The sequence below is a fragment of the Arachis ipaensis genome, chromosome B10 (assembly GCF_059453495.1).
Source record: "Arachis ipaensis isolate K30076 ecotype BB chromosome B10, ASM5945349v1, whole genome shotgun sequence".
NCBI lineage: Eukaryota > Viridiplantae > Streptophyta > Magnoliopsida > Fabales > Fabaceae > Arachis > Arachis ipaensis.
The window spans coordinates 117,553,272-117,578,181 of record NC_142435.1 but is presented as its reverse complement, the minus strand read 5'-3'; the positions used below and the strand labels follow the sequence as shown (position 1 = coordinate 117,578,181).

Genomic DNA, 24,910 nt, shown 5'->3' with positions numbered 1-24,910 from the left:
TGATCTGCAACCTCGTCGACTATCAAATTCTTCGACTAACAATAATCATCAAAGTTTTATACATCTTAACCAATAAAAAAATGTTATACACTTATAGATGTATAAAAATTCTTTTGTTGTATGAAAATAAATATTAAAGAGTTTTAGTGTTTTACAACATACATGAAAACTCAAATTTCTTCAAATTCAAGCAACTCCAAACCAAAGATACTAATAAATGATTTGACGTGGGCAATTAAATTGTCATTTAATGATTTTTAACTAATTCACATGAATGATAAATAAATTATAATCACCCAAATCAGTTCCAAAGAATTTTAAAAACGAATATTTTAGTCTTAAAAAAAATTAATATACAGATTAATTTCCAACATTTTTCTCTATCAGACATAATAGTTACTAGTTCATTTTTCGGTGTGACTCAGTAATGGAGGCCTTATGCAGATTTTTAGAAAAATCTGGGTTAGTTCGATATCTAGTGATCTTGGAGCGAAACCTACTCCTCTTTATGAGTACCAATTTTGAGTTGTGCGCCAAAGATTATATTTCTTGATCGAAAAGATAAAGAAAAACTTAAAATGTAAAAGAATATAAATGACTTGAAATTAAAGTTGATGAAAACAAGTAAATGACTTCAAATTAAAGAAAAGCAATAAAATATTTTCAACAATGTCAAAGGACTTTGAATTCAAATACAATACAAAAATGTTAAACGAAGAACAAGAAAAACATTACAAAAGAAAGTAAATTTATAGGAAAGGAAAGATTACAAGGAATCTAAAAGGAATTTAAAAGAGACATGAAAGGAACCCTACAGAAAAAAATCTTTGAGTAAGATAAGAAAGTTTCTGGAGATGTGAAATTAAAGAGTCTTTTTCTGAAAACGAATTCCAACCTTTACTCCTTTCGAATTCTGTCTATTTATATCCCTTTTCAACCACTCAAATTCTATCAGGTGCTCCATATGTGAGAAAACTTAAGTGTAACTGTTTCCGCCATATAAATGATGGAGTAACCATCTTCAACTGCTTTAAACATTTAAATTTTTTCACTTGCTTCGATTATGGAATCATTGCTTCGATCACGAAGACATGTCCTCGACAAATATTTTTTATCTGTCCATCTTACTCGTCGATAACCTCTCTTCGATGAACTAAAAAAAAAACCTGCTCGATAATATTCAAACAATATTCTCGATATGCTCATCATTAATTTGAATTATTTTTTGACCAACAAATTGCCCCCTTGGATCGATGACTTTTAACTTGAAAACAAAAAATTCATCAATTCAATGAATTCCTTTTCTCCTTTAGCCTCAATAAAACTTATAAAGGAAAAGCTTTCAATCCAACTTTAACAAAACTAAAAAAGCTTTCAAACCAAACTCTTGAAATTCACAACTGACATCACATTTGAAAAACTGCTCCACTCAGCACATCCATTAAATGCGTATCTCATCATGCACACTTCCTCATTAATTTTGGACGTTTAACTTTTCTTATTCAGAAAAAAAAACCTTTTCAGTTTCACGTATAAATACATCTCCATTAGCTTTTGAAACTTTTCCAGAATCTTCTTTATCACACACTTTCTCCTTCTCAGTACTAAATCATTTCATCTTCTTAGTTCTGCATCTGAAAATAGGAAACATCTTCCTCATGAACCTCTCACCACTTGTAAGCCTCAATTCAATCTACACTCTTTCTTCAAGATATTTTCATATACTTGCCATATATATTTGAGCCATTAATTTGATATATCTGTTTCATAAATGAGTATTTTTATTTTATTCAACTCACTACTATGCATTTCCCAGAATCATCATGACCACCAGCAGCAACCGTTCTCCATCCACAAAAGGAAAAGAAACCATGGAAGAAATTCCATGTATGAACCTTCAGATTATAGCTCAAGACAATGATGTTATTATTGAAAACCCTGTTGATGCTGTCAATGCACAAAAAATCATTTTCCCTTTTGCTGTTGATGACCAAATGCACTCCTTCTTGAGCCCTTTACTTCCCCTTTCTGAAATTGATCAAGTCCTTTCTTTTTTTCCTTTTCTCCTTGGCTAAAAACTGTTAATAAAAAAGACATGTATATGGCTCCCTCGATGACCATACAAAACCGTTTCGAAATAACCCCAAAACTTCTTCAAAAAGTGTTAACTATATGGCCTGGTTCAAAAGGATCGAACCAGAAAAGAAGGATTTTTGGGCCTGGCATGGCATATACGACCTCCTTCAATATTCCCAGGACCAACTCACTACTCATTATTAGATGATTAGAGCTTCCTTGTACTTTTGGAGTCGGTTGACTAATAACCTTCATTTGCCATGTGGTATGGTTGGCCCTACCCTTTTCGATGTAGCCGTTATCATAGGGCTAACTCCTTTTGGGATCAATATTTCTGCTAACATGGAACCAACAAAGAAATACAAGATCAACTAGGAGAGCTCTTCTTATGAAGAATTAATAAAAAATAACATTGATCAAGGTAAGGATCCCGTTCCTGATGATGAGCACGTAGCCTTTTTATGTTTTTGGCTGAATGTTGTAGTTTTTTGTTCTCGAAGTATCACCATGTAAAGACTCTATCAATCTCTTGTTTCCCTGATCCATGAGAGTTCATCGACTTTATGTCTTTCTAAACTACTCCTAGGTAACCTGTGGTAACGAGCCTTGAAAATCGATCTCCTCTCAGTACAGGGGATCATTTTGGCTCCTTCAGTTGTGGTTAAATACAGTTTTTGAAAGGTTCATGGAGGTTGATGGCATCTTGATTTTAGCTAAACAACCCATCGAAGGCATCCACTTTGTCTCTTTGAAACTAACTTTTTCTTGTCCCAAAATCGGAGATCTTTTCTAGGCAGTCTTCACCAAATTCTACCATGCAAAAACCTTTCAGGACGGGGAGCTTAACATTGCACCTTTTGTTGATCGCAAATATAGTCTCACTTGGTTTTGAGTACCAAGAATTTTGAAGGACAATAATGAGAAGGTGCAACGCTCAAATGACAGAAACTGGAGCAATTATATTACCATCCAAGTTTTCACAACTGGCATCCCTATGTACAAAAAAGACCAATATCGAGTCACTTTACATGCTCTCCATTTTGTAGCTCGACAAATGGAATTTTCTCAAGCCTTGCCAGCTCTATTTGGTTCAAAATTATTGAGTCAACTAGGCCAAAAAGTCTACAACTCCATGTCGCTTATAACTCGGGAATTGAAACACAACAAAGGTTATTGATCTAAGTATGAAGTGATCAACTTTGTCCCGAGTCGATATGTGACCAAATCTATTCTTTTTTGGTAGCAAAAATATTATTCTCAATACAATCGCAGCCTTGAAGAAATTCTTGAAGGTATGTTGAGGTTTTTCCCAAGCATGGGTGAAAAGCCTACCTCCATTGCTGTCTCAAAGAGGAAAGCAGAATCCTCAAAAGCTTCAAGAAAAAATTTGAAAGTGTCGAAAGATTCTTTTGCAGCATCGACTTTGGCAGAGGTATCGAAACAAACAATATTTCTATTAATTTCTATACTTATATTTCCAATTGAGGTTATTTGAAGAGTTTTTTTTTAGGCTAAACAACAACATACCAGCAAGTTTGTTAAATCCCCTTCAGAAAATCCAAGTACTAGAACTTCTCCATCGAACAATGAAAGTTTCGAGGCTGACCCTACAGATGTCTCTTCCAGTTCCTACAACTTAGTAGATTCTAAAGCTACCAAGGTATTTGCACTTTCTTTTATCTCATATATATATATATATATAAAGTACAACCCCTTTATCGAAAGGTTTGTATGCAGGAAACGACTCCTCCTCCTCCAAGAAAAACTAGTACTAGCCCCACCATTCACCAATTATCTTTCACATCTTCTAGTGCCAACTCGACCCCACCAATCAATACTGAGCCAAAGAAGACAAAAGATGTTGAGACAAATCTTTTGCAAACTGGAGTTGTCATTGAAGCTCTATCGACCACACATGATGTCATTGTAGATATTCTTTCTGCCAAGGTCGAACTCACATCCTTTGCACAAGACCTAATTTTCCACTTGTTTCAAACTGGAGGTGCAGAAGTCAATAACCAAAGAGAAGAAACTATCGATCTCATCCAGGGCGATGACGTTTTGAATGAGCTTCTTGGAGTCATCTCAAAGATCTCCAAAGAAAAAAAAACTAGGCTATCAAGTTCTGAGAACAAATCAGTTCATCTAGATCAGAATTCACAAGTTCCTAACCTTTCTGAAGGCACACATGATCCAAATGTAACAAAATATCTCATTGATCCTGGTGTTCTCGATCTCCTTCAAAAACTAAAACTTCTGCTTGTCAATCCTGTTAAAGCATGGTTCTCATACGATGGTCTTGATGCTACAGTTAACTAGATCTTGAGCTCTAATATTTCCCTTCAAGATCCTTCTGATCATATCAAACCACTTGTATCTTTTATCAATCACACCAAAAAAAACCTTTCTCATGTCAAAATGAGCTTGAGCTCCATCGAAAAGGGATGAAAGAGGTTAAAGATTGATGTGTTAAGGTTAAGGTTTCCTTAGCTGATAGAAAAAAGAAAGTATTAGATTAGGAAGCTCATTTGATCGAGGCTTTTTCCGAATTGAATCAACTAATTAGTAAGAAAAATGAGCTTGAAAAAGAACTTTCTAAAATCAGACAAAACGAAGCTCTTCTCCAAAAACCTCTCAACAAACTCCAAAGTATAAAACAATTGCTCGACAAAGAAGTCTTTTCTTTATCAAAGGAAAAAGATGATCTGGACAATCAAACTCTCCAACATCAAACTGCAGAAAGCAAGCAACCTCAAGAGCTTCAATTACTCGCGCAAGATCATGTAAAGATAAAGGAGCAGCTGGACCAACTTTTACAACTCCATGAAGGCTGAAGGCTTGGAATGCCAAGTTTATTTTGTAACTAAGATTCCTTTTGAATTGATGATACTTTGAATTTATTTTAACTTTCCATTTATTGAGTAAATTTTGACTCCAGTATCAATATGCTTGATTCGATATGCATTTCCTGAATACAAATTGGTCACTTGAAAAAGTCCTTCGTAACTAGGAGACCATTTTCCATAAACTCTCTATTTTTTATCAATTAGCAAAATAACTTTAAAAACTAATTCACCAATATCAAAAACTTTTTCTTTTACTCATCGATTATATATACGAGCTATATTTTCCTTTTGATGAATAAGATTATCAAGTGCTAATATGCGCTCGTTATCAAAATTATTCAACTCATCATCCAATAAAATTCAACTGATAATTCCTCTTGTCGCATCACCCTTATAGTACTAAGATTGATTTTCAAAGGTAAAACTGCATCATGATCGTAAACTAATTTATAAGGGGATGTGTTTGTTGCGCCTCTTGGCGAATTTCGATAAGCCTTCAACACTTCACTCAAATTTTCATACCAAGTGTAAGGTTTTTGACCAATTTTCTTCCTAATCAAATTAATTAAAATTTTATTTGCAACCTCGACCTGGTCATTTGCTTGCGCATAATACGGGGTTGAAGTTACCATAGTTATACTTCTTGATGCTGCAAAACCTTTAATACGTTGGCCTGTGAACATCGTGCCTTGATCAGTACTTAGAGTTTGAGGAATTCCAAATTGATATATTATATGTTCTTCAGTGAAATCAATAATCTCGCTTTGGCCAACCTCAATTAAGGGAATAACTTTAACCCATTTTGTAAAATAATGAATTGCTACTAAGATAAACTTATGATTTTTAGATGAAGGACGATGAATCATTCCGATCAAATTCAAAACCCAACGTCTAAATGGCCAAGGTTTTATAATCGAGGGTAAGTCAGAAAGCAAGAATCTATTGTATTACTTCATGTTTCTGACACTCTTGACATGCTTTTGCATAATCAATGTAATCTTTGACCACAGACGGCCAATACACTCGATCACGTCGAAGTACCCACTTTATTCTTTCACCAGCTTAGTGAGCACCACATATACCCTCATGGACTTCACCAAGAGCAATTAGTTTTTCAGACTAACTCAAACACCTCATGAGACTTCCTTCGATGTCTTTTTTATACAACTCATCACCTATTACCACAAAATTAATTACTTTTAATTTAACCATTCGATCAACTTGCATGTTAGGATCTTTTAGATATTTTGCAATTGGTTTCTCTAATCATCATCATCCCACTCATCAATGACTAAGATTTCTCTTTCTTTGATAGGAGTAAGGATTTGTTGCACCTCTATCAATTTTCCTAAGGTCTCAGGTAAAAATTTATACTTCAACGCAATTTAGACCAACTCAATAGCAACTTCATTTTGAATCCTTGGAATGTGAACCAAAGATACTTTTCAAAAAGATACCAGTAATTTCCATACTGTCAATAAGTATTTTTATAATTTTTCATTCTTACATTTGAATTATTTTGACAATTGCTTTAAGATTAACTGAGAATCTCCCAATATCTAAACATTCAGTTCCCCTTGTTAACCAAAATTTCTACACCTAATACCAAAACTTCATACTCAACTACATTATTCGAACAAGGATACTTTAATTCAAACAAAAATTTCGATGGGATTCCCTTTTGAGATATAATTAAAATGCCGACACCAGCTCCGTCCTTGTGTTTCGACCCATCAAAATATAGCTTCCAAAGTTCAGACTCAATATCAATAATATTTGCTCCCTGGTAATTAGGATTGTTTGGCCGATTAACCAAAAAATCTGCAATGACCTTACCTTTAATGGCCTTAGTCGGGACGTATTACAAATGAAACTCAGTTAAAGTAAGCATCCATTTTTCCAATTGACTTCTTAATATTGGGTAAGACAACATATACTTAACCAGATCAGTTTTTGCAATAACTTGAATAGTTTTTGCAACCATATAATACTTTAATTTTGTACAAGCATAATAAAGAAAAAGGCACAGTTTTTCAATAGCAGAATATCCTGTTCGATATCAAACAACACTCAACTTAGGTAATAAATCGCCCTTTCATGCTCCTCCTTATTGTTTTGAGCCAGCATACAACCAATATAGTATTTGTTGAAGCTGCAACATACAATTTTAAAGGTTCGACAGGGTGGACTATTGCCATTACAGGTGCTTTCGATAAATAATCCCTAATTGAATCAAATGCCTATTGATGTTCTTTCGTCCACAAATATTGGGAATTATCTTTAAGTTTCACTAAAGATGATAAGATACGAGTTCGACTAGATAGATTAGAAATGAATCGTCTCAAAAAATTCACTTTCCTTAAAAACGATTGAACCTCTTTTTTCGACGAAGGGAGTGGTAAATCTAAAATTACTTTTGCCTTATTTTGATCGATAGCAATTCCTTTCTCTTGTACTACAAACTCCAGGAAATTTTTTGCTGAAACTACAAACGCACATTTCAAAGGATTCATTTTAAACCTTTCTTTCACATGGTTTGAAATGCTTGGCTTAAATGATTGAGATGTTAATCTATTGAATTTGATTTTACGATTACATCGTCGATATAGATTTCCATGAACTTCCTGATATACTCGTGGAAGATCGTACTCATGGCATGTTGATATGTTACCCTAGCATTCTTTAACCTAAAAGGAATTATTACCCATTCATAAGTTCCCAAATCACCAGGACATCGAAAGGCTATTTTCGATACATCATCCTCAGCCATAAAAATTTGGTTATAACTAGAATATCCATCCATGAAACTCAAAATCTTATTATCAGCTACAAAATCAATTAATATATCTGCCACAGAATCAATTAACTAGCATTGTTCAAATCACAAAAATAAATGCAAACACGGAGTGTTCCATTCTTTTTCACTACTGGCACAATGTTCAATGCCCATTCAACACAACAGGCTGTTTGAATAAACTTTGCTTTGATTAGCCTTTCGATTTTTTCTTTAATTTTAAGATTGATTTCAGGAGCAAAACATCGGGGTGCCTATTTCACAAGTTGAGAATTTCAATGTCAATCTATGTTCCACTAACTAAAAATCTAGACCAAGCATTTCATCGTAGTCCCAAGCAAAACAATCTTTGTATTCGACTAGTAAATCAACCAGTCTCGCTCGAAATTGTTCATCAATAATTTTACAAATATATGCAGGTGTAAAATCACCATCAATCCCTAAATTAATTTCTTCAAGTGGCTCTTGAGACTCGAAACCTTTTCATATCATCATTAACTGAAGTTTTTCAAAACCTAAAGGCTCCAAATCATAAATACAATTGAAAAAAAGATCGACTGGATCATATGAAGAAAGGAAAACTTTATTATTGACTATGTCAGCAATCAAATCATTTACAGAATTGAAATCTTTAGATATATCAATGGCAGACTGGTCCATATTCCTAACCCTGGGAATGGAAATACATGTAGCATCTAAGACACAACTAGATTCGATTTTAGGAATCGAAGCTATACTAGAAATTGAAAATACTTAATTTAAATTACTATATGATTCAACTTCATCAGAAGAATCCTTCCTAACATGAGAGACACTTGAACTATCTAAATAAAATTTTAAAGAACATAAATAGTTCAATATATCTTGTTTATCAGCCATGACAAGATACAATCGAACTGAGTGATCGACCTTTACTCCCAACCAATAGGTGTGTAATCAAGCTTTGGGTATTGCAGCTTCACATTAAGCCCTTCTGAAGTTAAAAAATAGCCTTCATAATTATAATAATTGAGCATCCTATCAACATGAAGTGGCTTTAATTTGTCATTATAAACCTTAAAGTCAACATGCATTTGCTCTACATAAAGACTTGAATCTACTTTTATCACTTCAATTTTTCCTTCATCAGTCCAAAGAAGGATACTTTGGTGCACAGTCGAAGGTACAGCCCCAACACCATGAATCCAATCCTGACCTAGCAAGGCATTATAACTATCCTTTGATGGGACTACAACAAAAATAGTAGTTCGAGATGATGATCCTACTTGAACTTGAAGAGCTATCAAGCCTTTTGCAGGTGTTGATACTCCACCATAGTCAGTCACTGAAATATTAGTAGGAATCAAATCATCGAAGTGCTTCCCAACTGTTTCGAGGGTTACCTGAAACTGAAGGTTGATCTCGGATGAGATTTGCTGTGGTGGCCGAAGCTGTTGTGTCCAACCTAATGGAACTGGTGGAACTGGAGATGCTGCTAATCCTTCGTCACCAGAGGATGGTGGTACCTACGAGAGACTCTGATGCTTAAGTTAGCATGGGCTTTTAGCAGGTTTTTAGTAGAATCAGAGTATGAGTTATACATGGGTGCTCCAGTGTATTTATAGTAGTGTGGAGTGACCTTCTTGATAAGATAAGTTAGTTATCTTATCTTATCTTTGAGTGAAGTCATCTTATCTTTAAGGGGAACTGCCCTTATCTTTCTAGGCTTTGGCTGCCTTTAGATTGGGCTATGTTCCTTCGTTTGGGCCTTTCTTGGGCCTTTATAGCGATTTGGCCAAACTCCTTGAGAGGAGGTCGGGTATTCCTGACCTAAAGAGGTCGGTTGACTTGTCTTCAATCAGCCCGGGTCATACAGCTCGACCTAGGGCATGAACAGTGCCCTTGCTTGAGCTCGATCTTTCTTTTGAGGTCGTGTTTTTGCTAGACTTTGACCCCTTTTAGGGAAGTCGAGCTCAAGCATTTTTGTTCTGTCGATCCCGTTTTGTAGGAGTTCCTAATGAGTTTTTGAATGCAAAGCATTTTGTCTCACTCCTTTTTAATTGCAACGCGCGTTTTGCATTTCCTTGGAAACGTGCGAAGGTTTAAATACTCATTAACTCTTCGCCGTTTTCCTTTTATTTCCCTCTTTGTATCTTCATTTGAATTTGAAAGCCTTTTTCCTCAGTTCCTCTTCTCTTTGCTTACTGCGACTTCTCCTTTCTCCTTACCCTTTTGTTTCTGGGCCTTCGTGTCTTCTTCTTCCTCACCTGCAAAGGCGATTGTTGGTGTCGTTTCAGTCGTTGCTTCAATCTCTGAGGGTTTATCATCTCCTCTCCACTGCAGGTTGGTTTTTCGTCTTCTCTCTCTCTTTTACTTTTCACGCCGTTCTTTTTATTGCTTGTGTTTTGGGAATGAAAAAGTTTTGATCTTTGTTTGGATTTGGAAAGTTTGAATCTTGTCTATGTCGTTGTGCCTGTAATGCGCGCCTTGAGGGTTTCTTTGATTTGTTGCTTGTTTCTGCCCCTTTTACTTGATTTCTTTATGCGTAGATCTTCTTCTGTTTGTATCTTGGAGTAATGGACTGTGAATTTGAAAAAAGGTTGCATCTTTTTTATGATTTCTGCATGCTTGATGTTGATGGTTTGCTGCTTTGTATTGATCGTCATTTGTCAGAGAAGGCTTTTGATCTTCTTTGTGTTTTTAGGACTTAATGCCGAGATTTTTCTCTTTTTTTTTCTGGATCCTTGCTTTGTTATTGCCTCCAAAAGATGCCTCTGGACCTTGGTGTGTGTCCTGGGGTTTCCTTTTATTGCTGTTTCTGAGTCTTTTAACATTCGCATGCTATTTGTCCGAGTTATCTCCATACTTGTCTGAGATGTCTCCTATTTTGTCCGAGCAGTTTGATTAGTAACCCTTTTTTTCCTTTTTTCTCACTGTAGGACTAATTGACCCATGTCTTCTTGCAAAAATATTGTTGAGATGTCTTCCAAGGTCCCGGATGGCATGTCTGACTGGCTGGACTCCCTTGTTTTGATGTGTGTTTCTGTGGTCGATTCTAAGTATTGTGTGCGGCTTAGGAGGCATCATAGGATTTATAGTAGTAGAGAGCAGGAGAAAAACTACGAGTTGGTAGCGCCTGACCCTGAGGAGAGAGTTTGTTTTCCCTCTTTGACTCGAGGGGACCGTCCCTTCTTTTATGCGTATGATTACTTTTTTAACCAAATGAACATTACCATTCCTTTTACTTCCTTTGAGACCGACCTGTTGTGGTCCTACAACGTAGCTCCTTCTCAACTTCACCCGAACTCGTGGGGCTTCATAAAAATCTTCCAACTGTTGTGCCAAGAATTGGATGTCCGACCTTCTCAAACTCTCTTTCTTTACCTTTTTGTTTTGACGAAGTCTGGGGCAGCTAAGAAGAAGGCTTCCTGGATTTCTTTTCGAGCTGCCCAGGGAAAGAAAGTTTTTTCTATGTACAACGAGTCTTTTAGGGATTTTATGAACTTCTATTTCAAGGTCCGAGCTGTTGAAGGAGCTCGGCCTTTCTTCTTGGACCAAAATAATGAACCAGCCTTCCCTTTATGCTGGCAAAAGAATATGGTGGTGTCTAGGTATTCTTGGAAAATGTTGGATGAAGTCGAGTAGGATTTTGTACATGTACTAGAGGAAAATTGGGGGGAGCCTCCCCATCTTGACACGAAGAGATTCTTGGGGGATCCCTCCCTTCTTTGAGCTGATTTGGGTAGCTGCCGATTTCTTTTTTAGTCTTGTCTTTTTCCTTTATTTTATCTGTTTATTTTGTCATTCCACCTCTTTCTTATTTACAACTTTGGTTTTGCTGCTTTATTTTTTCAGAGATGGTGAAGACCACTGATTCCATGAAGGCTTTTAAGAGGGTGAGGAAGGCGACTGCGGCCCAGAACATCTTGGCTAAAGGTTATGGGGAGGAATCTTCAAGGGCTACTCGGAAGAGGTCGACCTCGAATACTTCTGGGTCGAGAAAAGTCATACCAACTCCCCAGGTTCGCCTGGCTTCTTCTGATCTTCCCCAGTCGACCTCTGGTGCTGCTTCTCCTTCTGCTACCGGTCCTCCTCCCAAGAAGCAGAAGACTGTGGAGCCCTATGACCTGGATTCCCCTGACTTTGATGCTGTGGGGTTTGTTGACAACCAGATTGCCCCTTATGGCCGACTTCCTATGGACGACGTGTCCATCCTGCACCACCTGGATTTCATCACCAGTAGTAGTGTTCGGATGGCGCACATGGGTGTAGCTTTGTTTCGCTCAATCCAAGACTCTCCCGTCCATCCGACGAAGGCTTTTATGCTGGAAGCCAAGTCTGAGTTCGACAGGATTAAGGCTTTAAAGGATGAACTGGACGCTAAAGTGATCAAGCTGGAGCTGGATGTTGAGAAGGAAAAGTCTCGGGCTACCAGAGCTGAGGCGGCTGCGAATTCGGCCGAGGAGATGGCCAAGAAGTCGAAGGAGAGTTATACCCGCACTTATGGCGAGCTGCTGGAGGTCAGGGAGAGACTTGAGTCGGCCCATTCTGATTATGCTGAGCTTCAGAGCCACCTTGTGGGCAGTGTGACTGACGCATATGAGAACCTAAAAGCTCAGGTCCGAGTTCTTGCTACCGAGCTCGACTTGAGTCTTTTTAGTTTGGATAATATTGTTGAAAATGGTAAGATTGTTCCTGCACCGGATGAAGATGAAGAGGAAGGTCCTCCCCCAGAGCCGCCGATCAAAGCTTCTACTGCCACGACTTCTTCAACTACTGCTGCTGAAGTCAGCCACCCCGAGTCTGACCCTAACGTCCAAATCTTAACTTGAGAGGATGGGATGGTAGATGTGATTCCTGTAAATATCATTCCTCCCTCAACGACCCAGGGTGTCGCCGCTAAGGAGACCTTGAATCCCTTATGACTTGTTATGTATTTATTTAGCCCAGTTTGTGGGCTTTTGAACTCCTTTATTTTTTGTAACTTTGCATGGTGTGCTTTGTTTTTCTGACATTTTGGTTATTTTTCTTAGCAACTTTATTTTGGAAAAAAAAAAAAGATATCTTTGAACTCTTGAGGTCGACCTTCAAGTGGCCTTTTGAGCTTTTAATGCTTTTAAAATAGCCTTGTTTTCTTTGACGTGCTGACTGTCTTTTTAGGATTTCTATAGATCTTCTGTAAGGTGTCAAGATTCGGCTGTCCGACCTCTTTCTTGTCGATGTGATGACTTGTCTGATGACTTTTTTAGTATTCTCATAGAACACTTTTTAAAACAAGTTTGGTAGCTTTGTTGTGAGGTCGTGGCTTTTTGGGCTGAGCTGTGTCCCTTCTAGCGCACGCCTTTCATTGGTCCGACTTCCCGTGTCGATCTGAGCTGGCTTTCGTTAGTCCGACTTTTCTTGTCGGTCCAATCTGTAGCTTTCGTTGGTCGACTTCGCTTGTCGGTCCAATCTGTAGCTTTCGTTGGTCGACTTCGCTTGTCGATTCTTCTTAAGTTATTTTTAGTAATCCATTTTTAGTAAGGGCTGGCCAGGCCTTTTTCTATGGATTACTTTTTATAACTTTGTCGCTTTGATTGGTCTGGTCCGACTTCTTCTTAGTCGGTCCTTTCTAAGTTATTTCTAGTAATCCATTTTTACTCAGACCTCGTCAGGCCTCTTTCTATGGATTACTTTTTATAACTTTTGTCGCTTTGGTTGATTGGTCCGACTTCTTTATATCGGTTCGTCCTAAGTTATTTTTAGTAATCCATTTTTAGTAAGACCTTGTCAGGCCACTTTTTATGGATTTACTTTTTATAACTTCTTGCATTAATCCGTTTTTATCACTCTTTCATCTTGCCGATTTTGTAGAAATCGGGCGGTGAGTTTGGTTCTTACTTGGCCAAATTTGTCGAGGTCGAGCGGTAAATTCGGTTTTCACCTTGTCGACCTTTATCAAAATCGGACGATGAATTCGATTTTCATCGTGATCGGGCGGTGAATTTGGTTTTCACCTTGCCGACCTGTAGCTTTGTAACCGGGTGATGAATTTTTTACGTTTGGATTAATGCGTCTTGGTAGAGAAACTTTGTAGAGAATCTGGAAAATTTTATTCAAATAGAAAATAGGCATATAGGCAAGAATATATACATGTGAGTGTTTACCCCTCTAAGTCAGGCAACTTTACAGATCTTGGCTTGGTGCCTCGTTAAAAAATCTTTTCAGGAAAAAGAGTACACCTTGACCTAAGATCTTTATTACCTCCCAACTATAATACCTTCTTAGGTTGCAGGCATGCCACGACCTTGGTAGCTCTCGCCCCTCGAGTTCGGACACCTTGTAGTAGCCTTTTCCCAGTACATCGGTAACTCGGTAGGGTCCTTTCCAATTAGCTGCGAGCTTTCCTTCTCCGGGTCGACCTGTTCCGATGTCATTTCGGATTAAAATGAGATCATTTGGGTGAAACTTTGCCGGACAACTCTTCGATTGTATCTTGAGGCCATTCGACGTTTTAACGCCTCTTCCCTAATCCGAGCTCTTTCTCAGATTTCTGGAAGTAGGTCGGGCTCTTCTCTTTGATTTTAGGAGTTGGCCTCTTCATTGTAGTAGATTGATGAGCGGATAATTTATACGCTTTTTGACATTGTTTTTAGTATGTTTTTAGTAGGATCTAGTTACTTTTAGGGATGTTTTTAATAGATTTTGTGTTAAATTCATATTTCTGGACTTTACTATGAGTTTGTGTGTTTTTCTGTGATTTCAGGTATTTTTTGGCTGAAATTGAGGGACTTGAGCAGAAATCAGATTCAGAGGTTGAAAGAGGACTGCTGATGCTGTTGGATTCTGACCTCCCTGGACTCAAAGTAGATTTTCTGGAGCTACCGAACTCGAAATGGCGCGCTTCCAATTGCGTTGGAAAGTAGACATCCAGGGCTTTCCAGAAATATATAATAGTCCATACTTTGGCCAAGAATTGACGACGTAAACTGGCGTTCAACGCCAGCCTTCTGCCCAAATCTGGCGTCCAGCGCCAGAAAAGGATCCAAAACCAGAGTTGAACGCCCAAACTGGCACAGAAACTGGCGTTCAACTCCACAAATGGCCTCTGCACGTGCAACACTTAAGCTCAGCCCAAACACACACCAAGTGGGCCCCGGAAGTGGATTTATACATCAAATACTTACTCATGTAAACCCTAGTAGCTAGTTTATTATAAATAGGACCTCTTACTATTGTATTAGGCATCTTTGGATTACCTTATGATCCTTTGATCACAATTTGGGGGCATGGCCATCTCGGCCATGCCTGGACCTTCACTTATGTATTTTCAACGGTAGAGTTTCTACACTCCATAGATTAAGGTGTGGAGCTCTGCTGTTCCTCAAAGATTAATGCAAGTACTACTGTTTTCTATTCAATTCATCTTATTTCGCTTCTAAGATATCCATTCGCACCCAAGAACGTGATGAAGGTGATGATTATGTGTGACGCTCATCATCCTTCTCCCTTATGAACGCGTGCCTGACAAACACTTCTGTTCTACATGAATTAAGCTAGAGTGAATATCTCTTAGATCTCCTAACCAGAATCTTCGTGGCGTAAGCTAGAATGATGGCGGCATTCAAGAGAATCCGGAAAGTCTAAACCTTGTCTGTGGTATTCCGAGTAGGATTCAATGATTGAATGACTGTGACGAGCTTCAAACTCGCGATTGTTGGGCGTTAGTGACAGACGCAAAAGGAGGGTGAATCCTATTCCAGCATGATCGAGAACCGACAGATGAATAGCCGTGCCGTGACAGGGTGCGTGAGCATATTATTCACTGAGAGGAGGGGATGTAGCCACTGACAACGGTGATGCCCTTGCATAAAGCCAGCCATGGAAAGGAGTAAGACTGATTGGATGAAGATAGCAGGAAAGCAGAGGTTCAGAGGAACGAAAAGCATCTCCATTCGCTTATCTGAAATTCCTACCAATGAATTACATAAGTATCTCTATCCCTATTCTATTATTTATTATTCGAAAACTCCATGATTATTTTATATCCGCCTGACTGAGATTTACAAGGTGACCATAGCTTGCTTCATACCAACAATCTCCGTGGGATTCGACCCTTACTCACGTAAGGTATTACTTGGACGACCCAGTGCACTTGCTGGTTAGTTGTATCGAAGTTGTGACAATTATGAATTAAGATCAGAGCACCAAGCTCTGGAGCCATTACCAGGATTTGTTCGAGCCTGGACATCACAATTTCGTGCACCAAGTTTTTGGCGCCGTTGCCGGGGATTGTTCGAGTTTGGACAACTGACGGTTCATCTTGTTGCTCAGATTAGGTAATTTTCTTTTTGTTTTGTTTTCAAAAATTTTTCAAAAATCTTTCAAAAATTCTTCTTTGTTTTCGAAAAAAAAAAGTTTTCAAAAAAAAAAATGTTTTCAAAAATAAATTATTCTATGGCTTCAAAATTTTTAAGAATGAATTCTAGTGTTTCATGAAATATGTTGATTCATATCTGGCTGTAAAGCCATACCCAAACTATTTTGGGATTGGTATTCAACTAATCACTCCAGCCCATATAATTATATGCTAAAGCTTGGCTGGCTGTTAAGCCATGCCAGACCCTTTGATTGGAGCTTTAAGACTAACATGGCAAGATTCCTGGAATTCATATTAAAAATTTTGGAATCCTTATTTTTCCTTTTTCTAAATAAATTTTCGAAAAATATAAAATAAAAATCCAAAAAAAAAAAATTAGAAAATCATAAAAATCAAAAACATTTTGTGTTTCTTATTTGAGTCTTGAGTCATATCATAAGTTTGGTGTCACTTGCATAAGCATCTTGCATTTTTTTCGAAAATATCATGCATCCATAGTGTTCTTCATGATCTTCAAGTTGTTCTTAGTAAGTCTTCTTGTTTGATCTTGATGATTTTTTATTTTGTGTCTTTTCATGTTTATCATATGCATTCTTGAATTCTTAGTGCGTAAGCATTAAAGAGTTCTAAGTTTGGTGTCTTGCATGTTTTTTTTGCATTAAAAATTTTTCAAAATTGTGTCTATGATGTTCATCTTGACATTCAAAGTGTTCTTGGTGTTCATCTTGACATTCATAGCATTCTTGCATGCATCACATGTTTTGATCTAAAAATCTCATGCATTGCATAATTTTCACGTTTTCATAAAAATTCAAAAAAAATCAAAAAAATATCTTCCCCTTTTTCTCTCATCAAATTCGAAAATTTGAGTTGACTTTTTCAAAAATTTTTAAAATCAAGTTGTTTCTTATGAGTCAAATCAAATTTTCAATTTGAAAATCTTATCTTTTTCAAAATCTTTTTCAAAATTCAAAATCTTTTTCAAAATTCATGATTATTTTCGAAAATTCCAAAAAAAATAATTTTCAAAAACCTTTTTCTTATTTTATATCATAATTTTCGAAAATAACATAATCAATTAAGAAATATACGCATCAGAAAGGATGAGTGACCGAGGGACCGAGAGGGGGGGAAACACTGCGGGGAATGGAAGTAGGAAGGACTTCAGGATTTGGAATCGGGCAGCATATCAACAATTGGAGCATGACTCTTTTTCCGTGTTCGTGGATAATCTACCGGAGGATATCTCAAGGAGGGAATTGTACCACTTGTTCTGTTGGACGGGAAGGGTTAATGACATATATCTCTGCAGGAAATGGAAGAGTGGAAAGATTTATCTGTTTGCTTTTGTCCGATACACGACAAAAGGGGGTGCCCTGAAGGCAATAGCAGAAATGAACCAGTGGAGGATAAGAGGAAAAGTGATTACTGTTGGAGAAGCTAAGTTCCGAAGGCAATTCGGGAGGAGGGATCGACCGGTGGCTGTCGAACGAAGCTGCAAACAGGGGGAAGAGTCAGTAGAAGCTCATATTAGGAAAGAGGTGACTATTGACCCAGTGGCCGTGAATGGCCTGGTGCAGGAACGAAAGGAAAACATTCAGGGCAGGGTTGACTCGAAGAGGCTAGAGGTGGCCATTGTTGAAGCAAATATGGAATGGTTGGGGAGAAGTTTGGTGGGAAAAACTTTAAAACCTTTGGACATAAAATCACTGAAGGAAACATTGAAGAAAAATGTGCCACACATTGTGCAAGTACGGGAGATTGGGACATCGAAAGTTCTGCTAACCTTTGCTACCGTACAACAGGCGGACGAGGCCTTCACCATTAAACTGGATATACTTTTGCGTCTGTTCCATAGGGTATGGCGCTGGGGAGAGGGGGACCGATATGACACCCGCACAGTATGGCTAGAATGTTATGGCATCCCTCTACATGTGTGGGCGCCGGAGACTGTTAAATCTATTGGTGGACAGTGGGGTGAGGTGTTTCAATGTGAAGTGCCGACCGAGGAAGGGGCTTCTTTCAGAAAGGGAAGGGTCCAAGTGGAGACTGGGGTGTTTGATACAATCCGAGAGTGGGTTCAACTCTCTGTTAGAAATTCTGTGTTCGGCGTTTTTGTGAAGGAGGTGGCAGTGGAGGCTTCTGGGTCGGACAATGTGGAGGTGAGCCCCCAAACATGTGATGGAAATGGTAATGCTGACGACCAGGAATTTGTCCGGACAAGGGTGGCGGTGCCGTGGGATCCAGTGGCGGCCCTGGTTGAAGGTGGGGTAACGGTAGTTGAAGAGGCTAAGGACAGAACGGTAATTCAAGAGGTGCTTTTGAATGATGTGAACGTTAAGTATTTAAATTTCAAAAATGGTTTGAATGTACTAGATTCACTTAGTAGTACCAAGGAAGAAGGAGAAGCGGTTTCTAAGGGTTTGGTGGGGAATAATGAGGGGGAGTCTGAGAGAACCGTTACAGAGGTTTGGTGTACTGGGGAAGGAGGGGGCTGCAGAGGATATGCTTGGAGGGACAACTGCGGACAGATTGGATTATCTTATGTGGGCCAACCTATGTCTCACCATGATATGAGAAGAGAAGTTGTGGGCTTCGACTATAGTGGCCCAAATGGAAATGGTGCTCGAAAAGGAATGCAAGGAGTTGGCGGAAGGGTGTTAGAAAGGGGACCATCTGGTGGGGCAGGGGGGTTTAACATGGGCTTTGATGGTAGTGGCCCAAAAGAAAAGTTTAATGCCAGGGTATTAGAAGGAGAGGGCGGAAGGAATTTGGGGAGTGGGCCAGGTGCTGGGCTTGAGGAGCGAAACGGAGATCCATCTAGTGTGGGCAGAGGAGACTCGGGTGACCCGCGGATGGGGATGACATTTGCGATCCGAGGCGGCGAGGGTGGCATGCCTGGGTGCCATGCGGCGATTGTCGACGCCACGGGTGGAGGAAGGACCACCGATTGGATACCCATGGAGGCGGGGAATCCGAACGCGGCGCCAGGTCGGGTGGAAGTAGCGCTGAGCGCGAAGGGGGTTCCTGGTGGGGAGCTTGACGGGAGGCAGAGGGGAGGGTTGTCCGATCATGGTGAACGGTGCAACCAGGGGCCGATGGCGAGGAGTCCTTGTGGGTCTGCCCCAGCGAACCTGAATGGCGTAAACGGAGAGAAAAACAAGCAGGTAGCACAGTGCACAGTAGTGGATGGCAGGCCCGAAGAAGATTTAGGCATGGAAACCAGTGGGGAAGCACCAGGGTCTGAAATGGAGATAGAACGAGATTCAAGGGATAATTATGACAGGAATACACAGGAAGAACAGGTGAAGGAAAATGAAGCAACATGGGCGCTTGCAGTGGAATCTGGAGCTATCTTGTACGATGAGGAAGATGATATAATGGCAATTTTACAAGAACAGAATGAGAAATTAGAGGCAAAGAGAAAGTTGGCGAAGCAAAAAGAAAAGGCGAGGAGGAGTAGGCCAAAGAATAAACCTAAGGTGAGTCAAACCATGGTTAAATGATTATGAGTTGTTGGAATATTAGGGGGTTGAGAGGGGACGGAAAGTTGGGTATGGTGAAAGATTTGAAGCAAAAATTTAATCTGAACTTGTTAGGATTGATTGAAACTAAAAGAGTAGTGGTTACTAAGTATGATGTTGCAAGGCTGTGGGGTAATAGGTCTGTTGGGTGGGAGTTTGTGGAGTCGATAGGGTCGGCTGGGGGGCTCTTGCTGATGTGGGATGAGGTAGAATTTAAAGTACAGCATTGTCAGAAAGGAGAACGGTGGTTATGCGTGGAAGGGGTGGTAACAAAGACTAACTTCCTTTGTGCTGTTTGTTTAGTGTATGGAGCACACGGGAGGGAGGAGAAGCGAGGGGTGTGGGAAGAATTGAGCTATATTGTGGGTTTATGCCAGGTTCCTTTTTGCTTTTTAGGGGACTTTAATGAAATTTTGGAAGTGGAGGAGAGACAAGGGCTGAATAGTTTGCCGGCGTCAGCAGATGAGTTTAAGCAGTGGATGCATGATATGCAGCTGATGGATTTACCTCTTACTGATAGAAAGTACACATGGTTTCGGGGTCGGTCCTGCAGTCGGATTGATTGGGTGCTAGTGAGTGTTGAGTGGGCTGAGAAATACCCAGACATTCGGCTGAAAGGGGGTCCGCGAGGGTTGTCTGATCACTGTCCGTTGATTGTGGAAGGTACAAGATTAAAAGGAGGCCCTAGACCGTTCAGAAGCTTGGATGCCTGGTTTACGCACGAGGGGTTTCTGCGTTTGGTAAAAAATGAATGGAGAAATTTGGGAGATGCTCAGCTCATGGGGAAACTGAAGGCACTAACAGGCCCCCTGCGACAATGGCACAAGAATACCTTTAAGGAAATGGAGAAGAGTTTGGGGAGGTTTGAGGAGGAGATCACAAGACTGGACAATTTAGTGAGTAATGGGATTTATGATGGTACAACGGAGGCGAGAAGGAAGGCACTGGTGAGCTTCTGTGAAAAATGGTACGTCAGGAAGGAAATACATTGGAAACAAATGTCTCGATCCCAGCATGCGGCAAACATGGACAAGAACACCAGGTATTTTCATACCATTGCCTCGGCCAGACGAAGGTCTAATAGGATAGAGGCTCTGATGATAAATGGACGCCTTGTGCGGAACCAGACAAGGATTAAAGGGGCCATTAGGGGGTTCTATAAGGAGTTGTATCGACAGGAAGCTGCTCCGAGAATTGGTATTAGGGATGGATTGGTGAAACAGATTAGTGGAGAGGAGGCTGTAGCGTTGGAGGGCATGCCGTCAGAGGAGGAAATTAAGGAGGCGGTGTGGGACTGCGGATCGTCCAAGGCCCCAGGAAGTGACGGGTATAATATGAACTTCATCAAGAAATGTTGGGAAGACATTGGTCCGGACTTCACTGCAGCTGTATTAGACTTTTTCCAAAGTGTTCAGCTACCTACGGATGCGAATGTAACTTGGGTGACACTAGCACCAAAGTTTGAAGGGGCAAAAGAGGTAAAGGACTTTCGACCGATTAGTATGGTGGGCTGTTTGTATAAAGTGATATCGAAGGTGTTGGTGAGACGGATGAGGTCTGTGATGCCGGGGCTGGTAGGTGAGACTCAGACTGCGTTTGTAAAGGGTAGGAAATTCATGATGGGGCACTCATAGCCTGTGAGACAGTCCATTGGCTGAAGGCGAGGAAAAAGACAGCGCCTATCATTAAGCTCGATTTCCAAAAAGCTTATGATAGGGTACGATGGAGTTTTGTTGAGGTTGTGTTACAGAAGATGGGATTTGGCCAAAGGTGGAGGGCTTGGGTGAAGGAGTGTGTTAGTACGGCTACGATGTCAGTTCTGGTGAATGGGACACCGTCAAAACAATTCAAGATGGAAAGAGGACTAAGACAAGGAGACCCCCTATCTCCACTTCTATTTGTACTCGTGGTTGATGTTTTGCATAGGATGCTGGGGGAAGCTGTCAGGAACGGGCGCATTGCGCCGTTAATGGTAGGGAGAGATCATGTGGAACTGTCACACCTACAGTTTGCTGATGACACAATCTTATTTTGCCCGCCAGAGACGGAAACAATTGTCAACTATAAGAGGCTGCTACGATGTTTTGAGCTGATGTCTGAGCTAAGTATTAATTTTGATAAGTCAAATCTGATACCGGTGAACTGTGAGCAAGGATGGATTGATCATGCGTGTGGCCTGCTGGGGTGCCAAAAGAAGGAGTTGCCCGTTCGATACCTTGGGGTTTCCTTAGGAGCTAATCCACGGTTGATCAAGACGTGGAAACCAATCATAGATAAGGTGGAACAGAAGCTCAGCTTATGGAAAGCGAAGGTTTTGAATAAAGCAGGTAAGCTTGTACTCATAAAATTGGTACTTAATAGCCTGCCCATATACTACCTAAGCTTGTATAAGATGCCAAGGGCGGTTGCGGATAAGTTGATTGCTTTGCAAAGGAACTTTATGTGGTGTAAAGAGGACGGCAACTATGGCATTCCGTTGGTCAAGTGGGAGTTGGTCCAGGCTCCGAAAAAGGTTGGGGGATTGGGGGTGGGAGATGCAATGCTTAAAAACACAGCACTATTATTTAAGTGGTGGTGGAGGTTTTCAAAGGAGGAATGTCCGTTGTGGAAAAAGATTGTCTGCTCTTGCAATAAGTTGTCCCCTAATGCCATGCTAGCAACTCAGTCTCTACCGGTCAAAGGGGGCCTTGGAAGGATATATGCAAGCTAAATATCAAAGAGCAAAGGGTGCGAGATAAACTGGTGAGTGGTCTGGCGATGGAAGTAGGCAATGGTAGGCAAACCCGGTTTTGGGAAGATAATTGGATTCAGGGGGGCCCTCTGAAAAGGAATTTTCCACGACTCTTCTCTATTTCAAGCCAACAAGGATCTGTAATTGGGGACTGCGGCTTTTGGGATGGATTAGATTGGATTTGGAATTTTCAGTGGAGGAGGGAGCTGTTCCAATGGGAGCTTGAACTTGTCCATCAATTGCATGAGCAGCTAAGGCCAGTAAAGCTGTCATCTGAGAGAGAGGATAGTGTAGTGTGGAAATTTGATAATGCAGGGGTCTTTTCCACGAAATCCTTCATGCAGGTAATCCAAACGGAGACGTTGTCGGAGGAGATCACAAGCTATAGCTTCACAAATGCTTTATGGAAAGGTCTGGTACCCCCAAGGATTGAGCTTTTTGGTTGGTTTGTGCTAGTTGGTAGAATTAATACCAAGGAGAGATTGATTCGATTAGGAGTTGATATTCATAGTGATAATATATGTGTCCTGTGCCACAAAGGGGTAGAAACTGTTGAGCATTTATTTATCAGGTGTGAGGTAACATGGCAAGTGTGGTGCTCTTGGTTGCGTTTCTTTGGGAAAGACTGGGTTATTCCTGGGAACATGAAAGCTCTATTCGGAAGTTGGATTGGCATGCACAACAGAAGACAAGGGCAGAGAGTATGGATGACGGCGTTCTTTGCAGTGATCTGGAACATCTGGTTGGAACGTAATGCTAGAATATTCAATAATAACATCGCCAGTATTGACTTCATTCACACAAAGACAGTGGCAAGCTACAACGAGTGGACTGGAGGTGATTCTTTAGGTGATGAATAGCATATTGGAGGTGCCAGGAGATAGTTTCTCGGTCTGCAGGGGTCATGTTTTTATTGTCTGTTTTATGTTTCGTTTTATGTTTGTGTGTTTTGCTCCACTTTAACGTGTTGAGCTTCCTATGTTTCAAAAAAAAACATAATCAATTAAAGTTTTGATTCAAAAATTTGAAGTTTGTTACTTGCTTGTTAAGAAAGATTCAAACTTTAAGTTCTAGAATCATATCTTGTGATTTCTTATGAATCAAGTCATTAATTGTGATTTTAAAAATCAAATCTTTTTCAAAAACTAATTTCTATCATATCTTTTCAAAAAAAAAATATCTTCTTATCTTATCTTTTTCAAAATTTGATTTCAAAATATCTTCTCTAACTTCCCAACTTCTTATCTTTTCAAATTTGTTTCAACTAACTAACTAACTTTTTGATTGTTTCTTAACTTTTTCAAAACTACCTAACTAACTCTCTCTCTCTAATTTTCGAAAATATCTTCCCTCTTTTTCAAAAATTTCTTTTTTATTAACTAATTATTTTTATTTTTTATTTAAAAAAAAGAAAAAAAAATTTCGAAAAAAAATACTAACCTTTTTCAAAAACTATTTTCAAAAATCACTAACTCTTTTTCAAAAATTGTTTTCGAAAATTCACTTCCCCCTCTCATCTTCTTCTATTTGTTTATTGATATACTAACATCTTTCCTTCAACTCTCCAAAAATCCGAACCCCCTCTCTCTCTGAGTTCAGATTTTCTTCCCTTCTTTTCTTCTACTAACACAAGGATCCCTATACCGTGGTGTAAAGGATCCATATTATTATTACTATTTTTTCTGTGCCATCTTCTTTGTCATATGAGCAGGAGCAAGGACAAAAACATTCTTGTTAAAGCAGATCCAGAACCTGAAAGGACTCTGAAGAAAAAAAATTAAGAGAAGCTAAAATACAACAATCCAGAGATAACCTTTCAGAAATTTTCGAACAGGAAAAGGAGATGGCAGCCGAAAATAATAATAATATAAGGAAGATGCTTGGTGACTTCACTGCACCTAATTTCAATTTACATGGAAGAAGCATCTCCATTCCTGCCATTGGAGCAAACAACTTTGAGCTGAAACCTCAATTAGTTTCTCTGATGCAGCAAAACTGCAAGTTTCATGGACTTCCATCTGAAGATCCCTTTCAGTTCTTAACTGAATTCTTGCAGATATGTGATACTGTTAAGACTAATGGAGTAAATCCTGAAGTCTACAGGCTCATGCTTTTCCCTTTTGCTGTAAGAGACAGAGCTAGATTATGGTTGGATTCTCAACCCAAAGACAGCCTGAACTCTTGGGATAAGCTAGTCACGGCTTTCTTAGCCAAGTACTTTCCTCCTCAAAAGCTGAGCAAGCTTAGAGCTGATGTTCAAACCTTCAGACAGAAAGAAGGTGAATCCCTCTATGAAGCTTGGGAAAGATACAAACAGTTGACCAAAAAGTGTCCTTCTGACATGCTTTCAGAATGGACCATCCTGGATATATTCTATGATGGTTTATCTGAGCTATCAAAGATGTCACTGGACACTTCTGCAGGTGGATCCATTCACCTAAAGAAAACGCCTGCAGAAGCTCAAGAACTCATTGACATGGTTGCTAACAACCAGTTCATGTACACTTCTGAAAGGAATCCTGTAAGCAATGGGACGCCTATGAAGAAGGGAGTTCTTGAAATTGATACTCTGAATGCCATACTGGCTCAGAACAAAATATT

The 24,910-nt window shown here is 39.5% G+C and overlaps 1 protein-coding gene and 1 non-coding gene across 2 annotated transcripts; both read right to left on the bottom strand.

Annotated features, from left to right (window-relative positions):
- Positions 1 to 7,488: 7,488 nt before the first annotated feature.
- Positions 7,489 to 10,022, bottom strand: LOC148581439 (uncharacterized). The gene is made up of 5 exons (XM_088492379.1): positions 9,963 to 10,022; positions 8,639 to 9,221; positions 8,484 to 8,540; positions 8,031 to 8,195; positions 7,489 to 7,769 (listed from the first exon to the last, which is right to left on the bottom strand). Exons 1-5 carry the CDS (start codon positions 10,020 to 10,022, stop codon positions 7,489 to 7,491), a joined length of 1,146 nt encoding a protein of 381 aa, XP_088348505.1.
- Positions 10,023 to 24,548: 14,526 nt separating this feature from the next.
- LOC148581438 (small nucleolar RNA R71) lies at positions 24,549 to 24,656 on the bottom strand. Its single transcript, XR_015895877.1, has one exon. It is a non-coding gene; the product is annotated as a small nucleolar RNA R71 (small nucleolar RNA).
- Between the last annotated feature and the right edge of the window lie 254 nt (positions 24,657 to 24,910).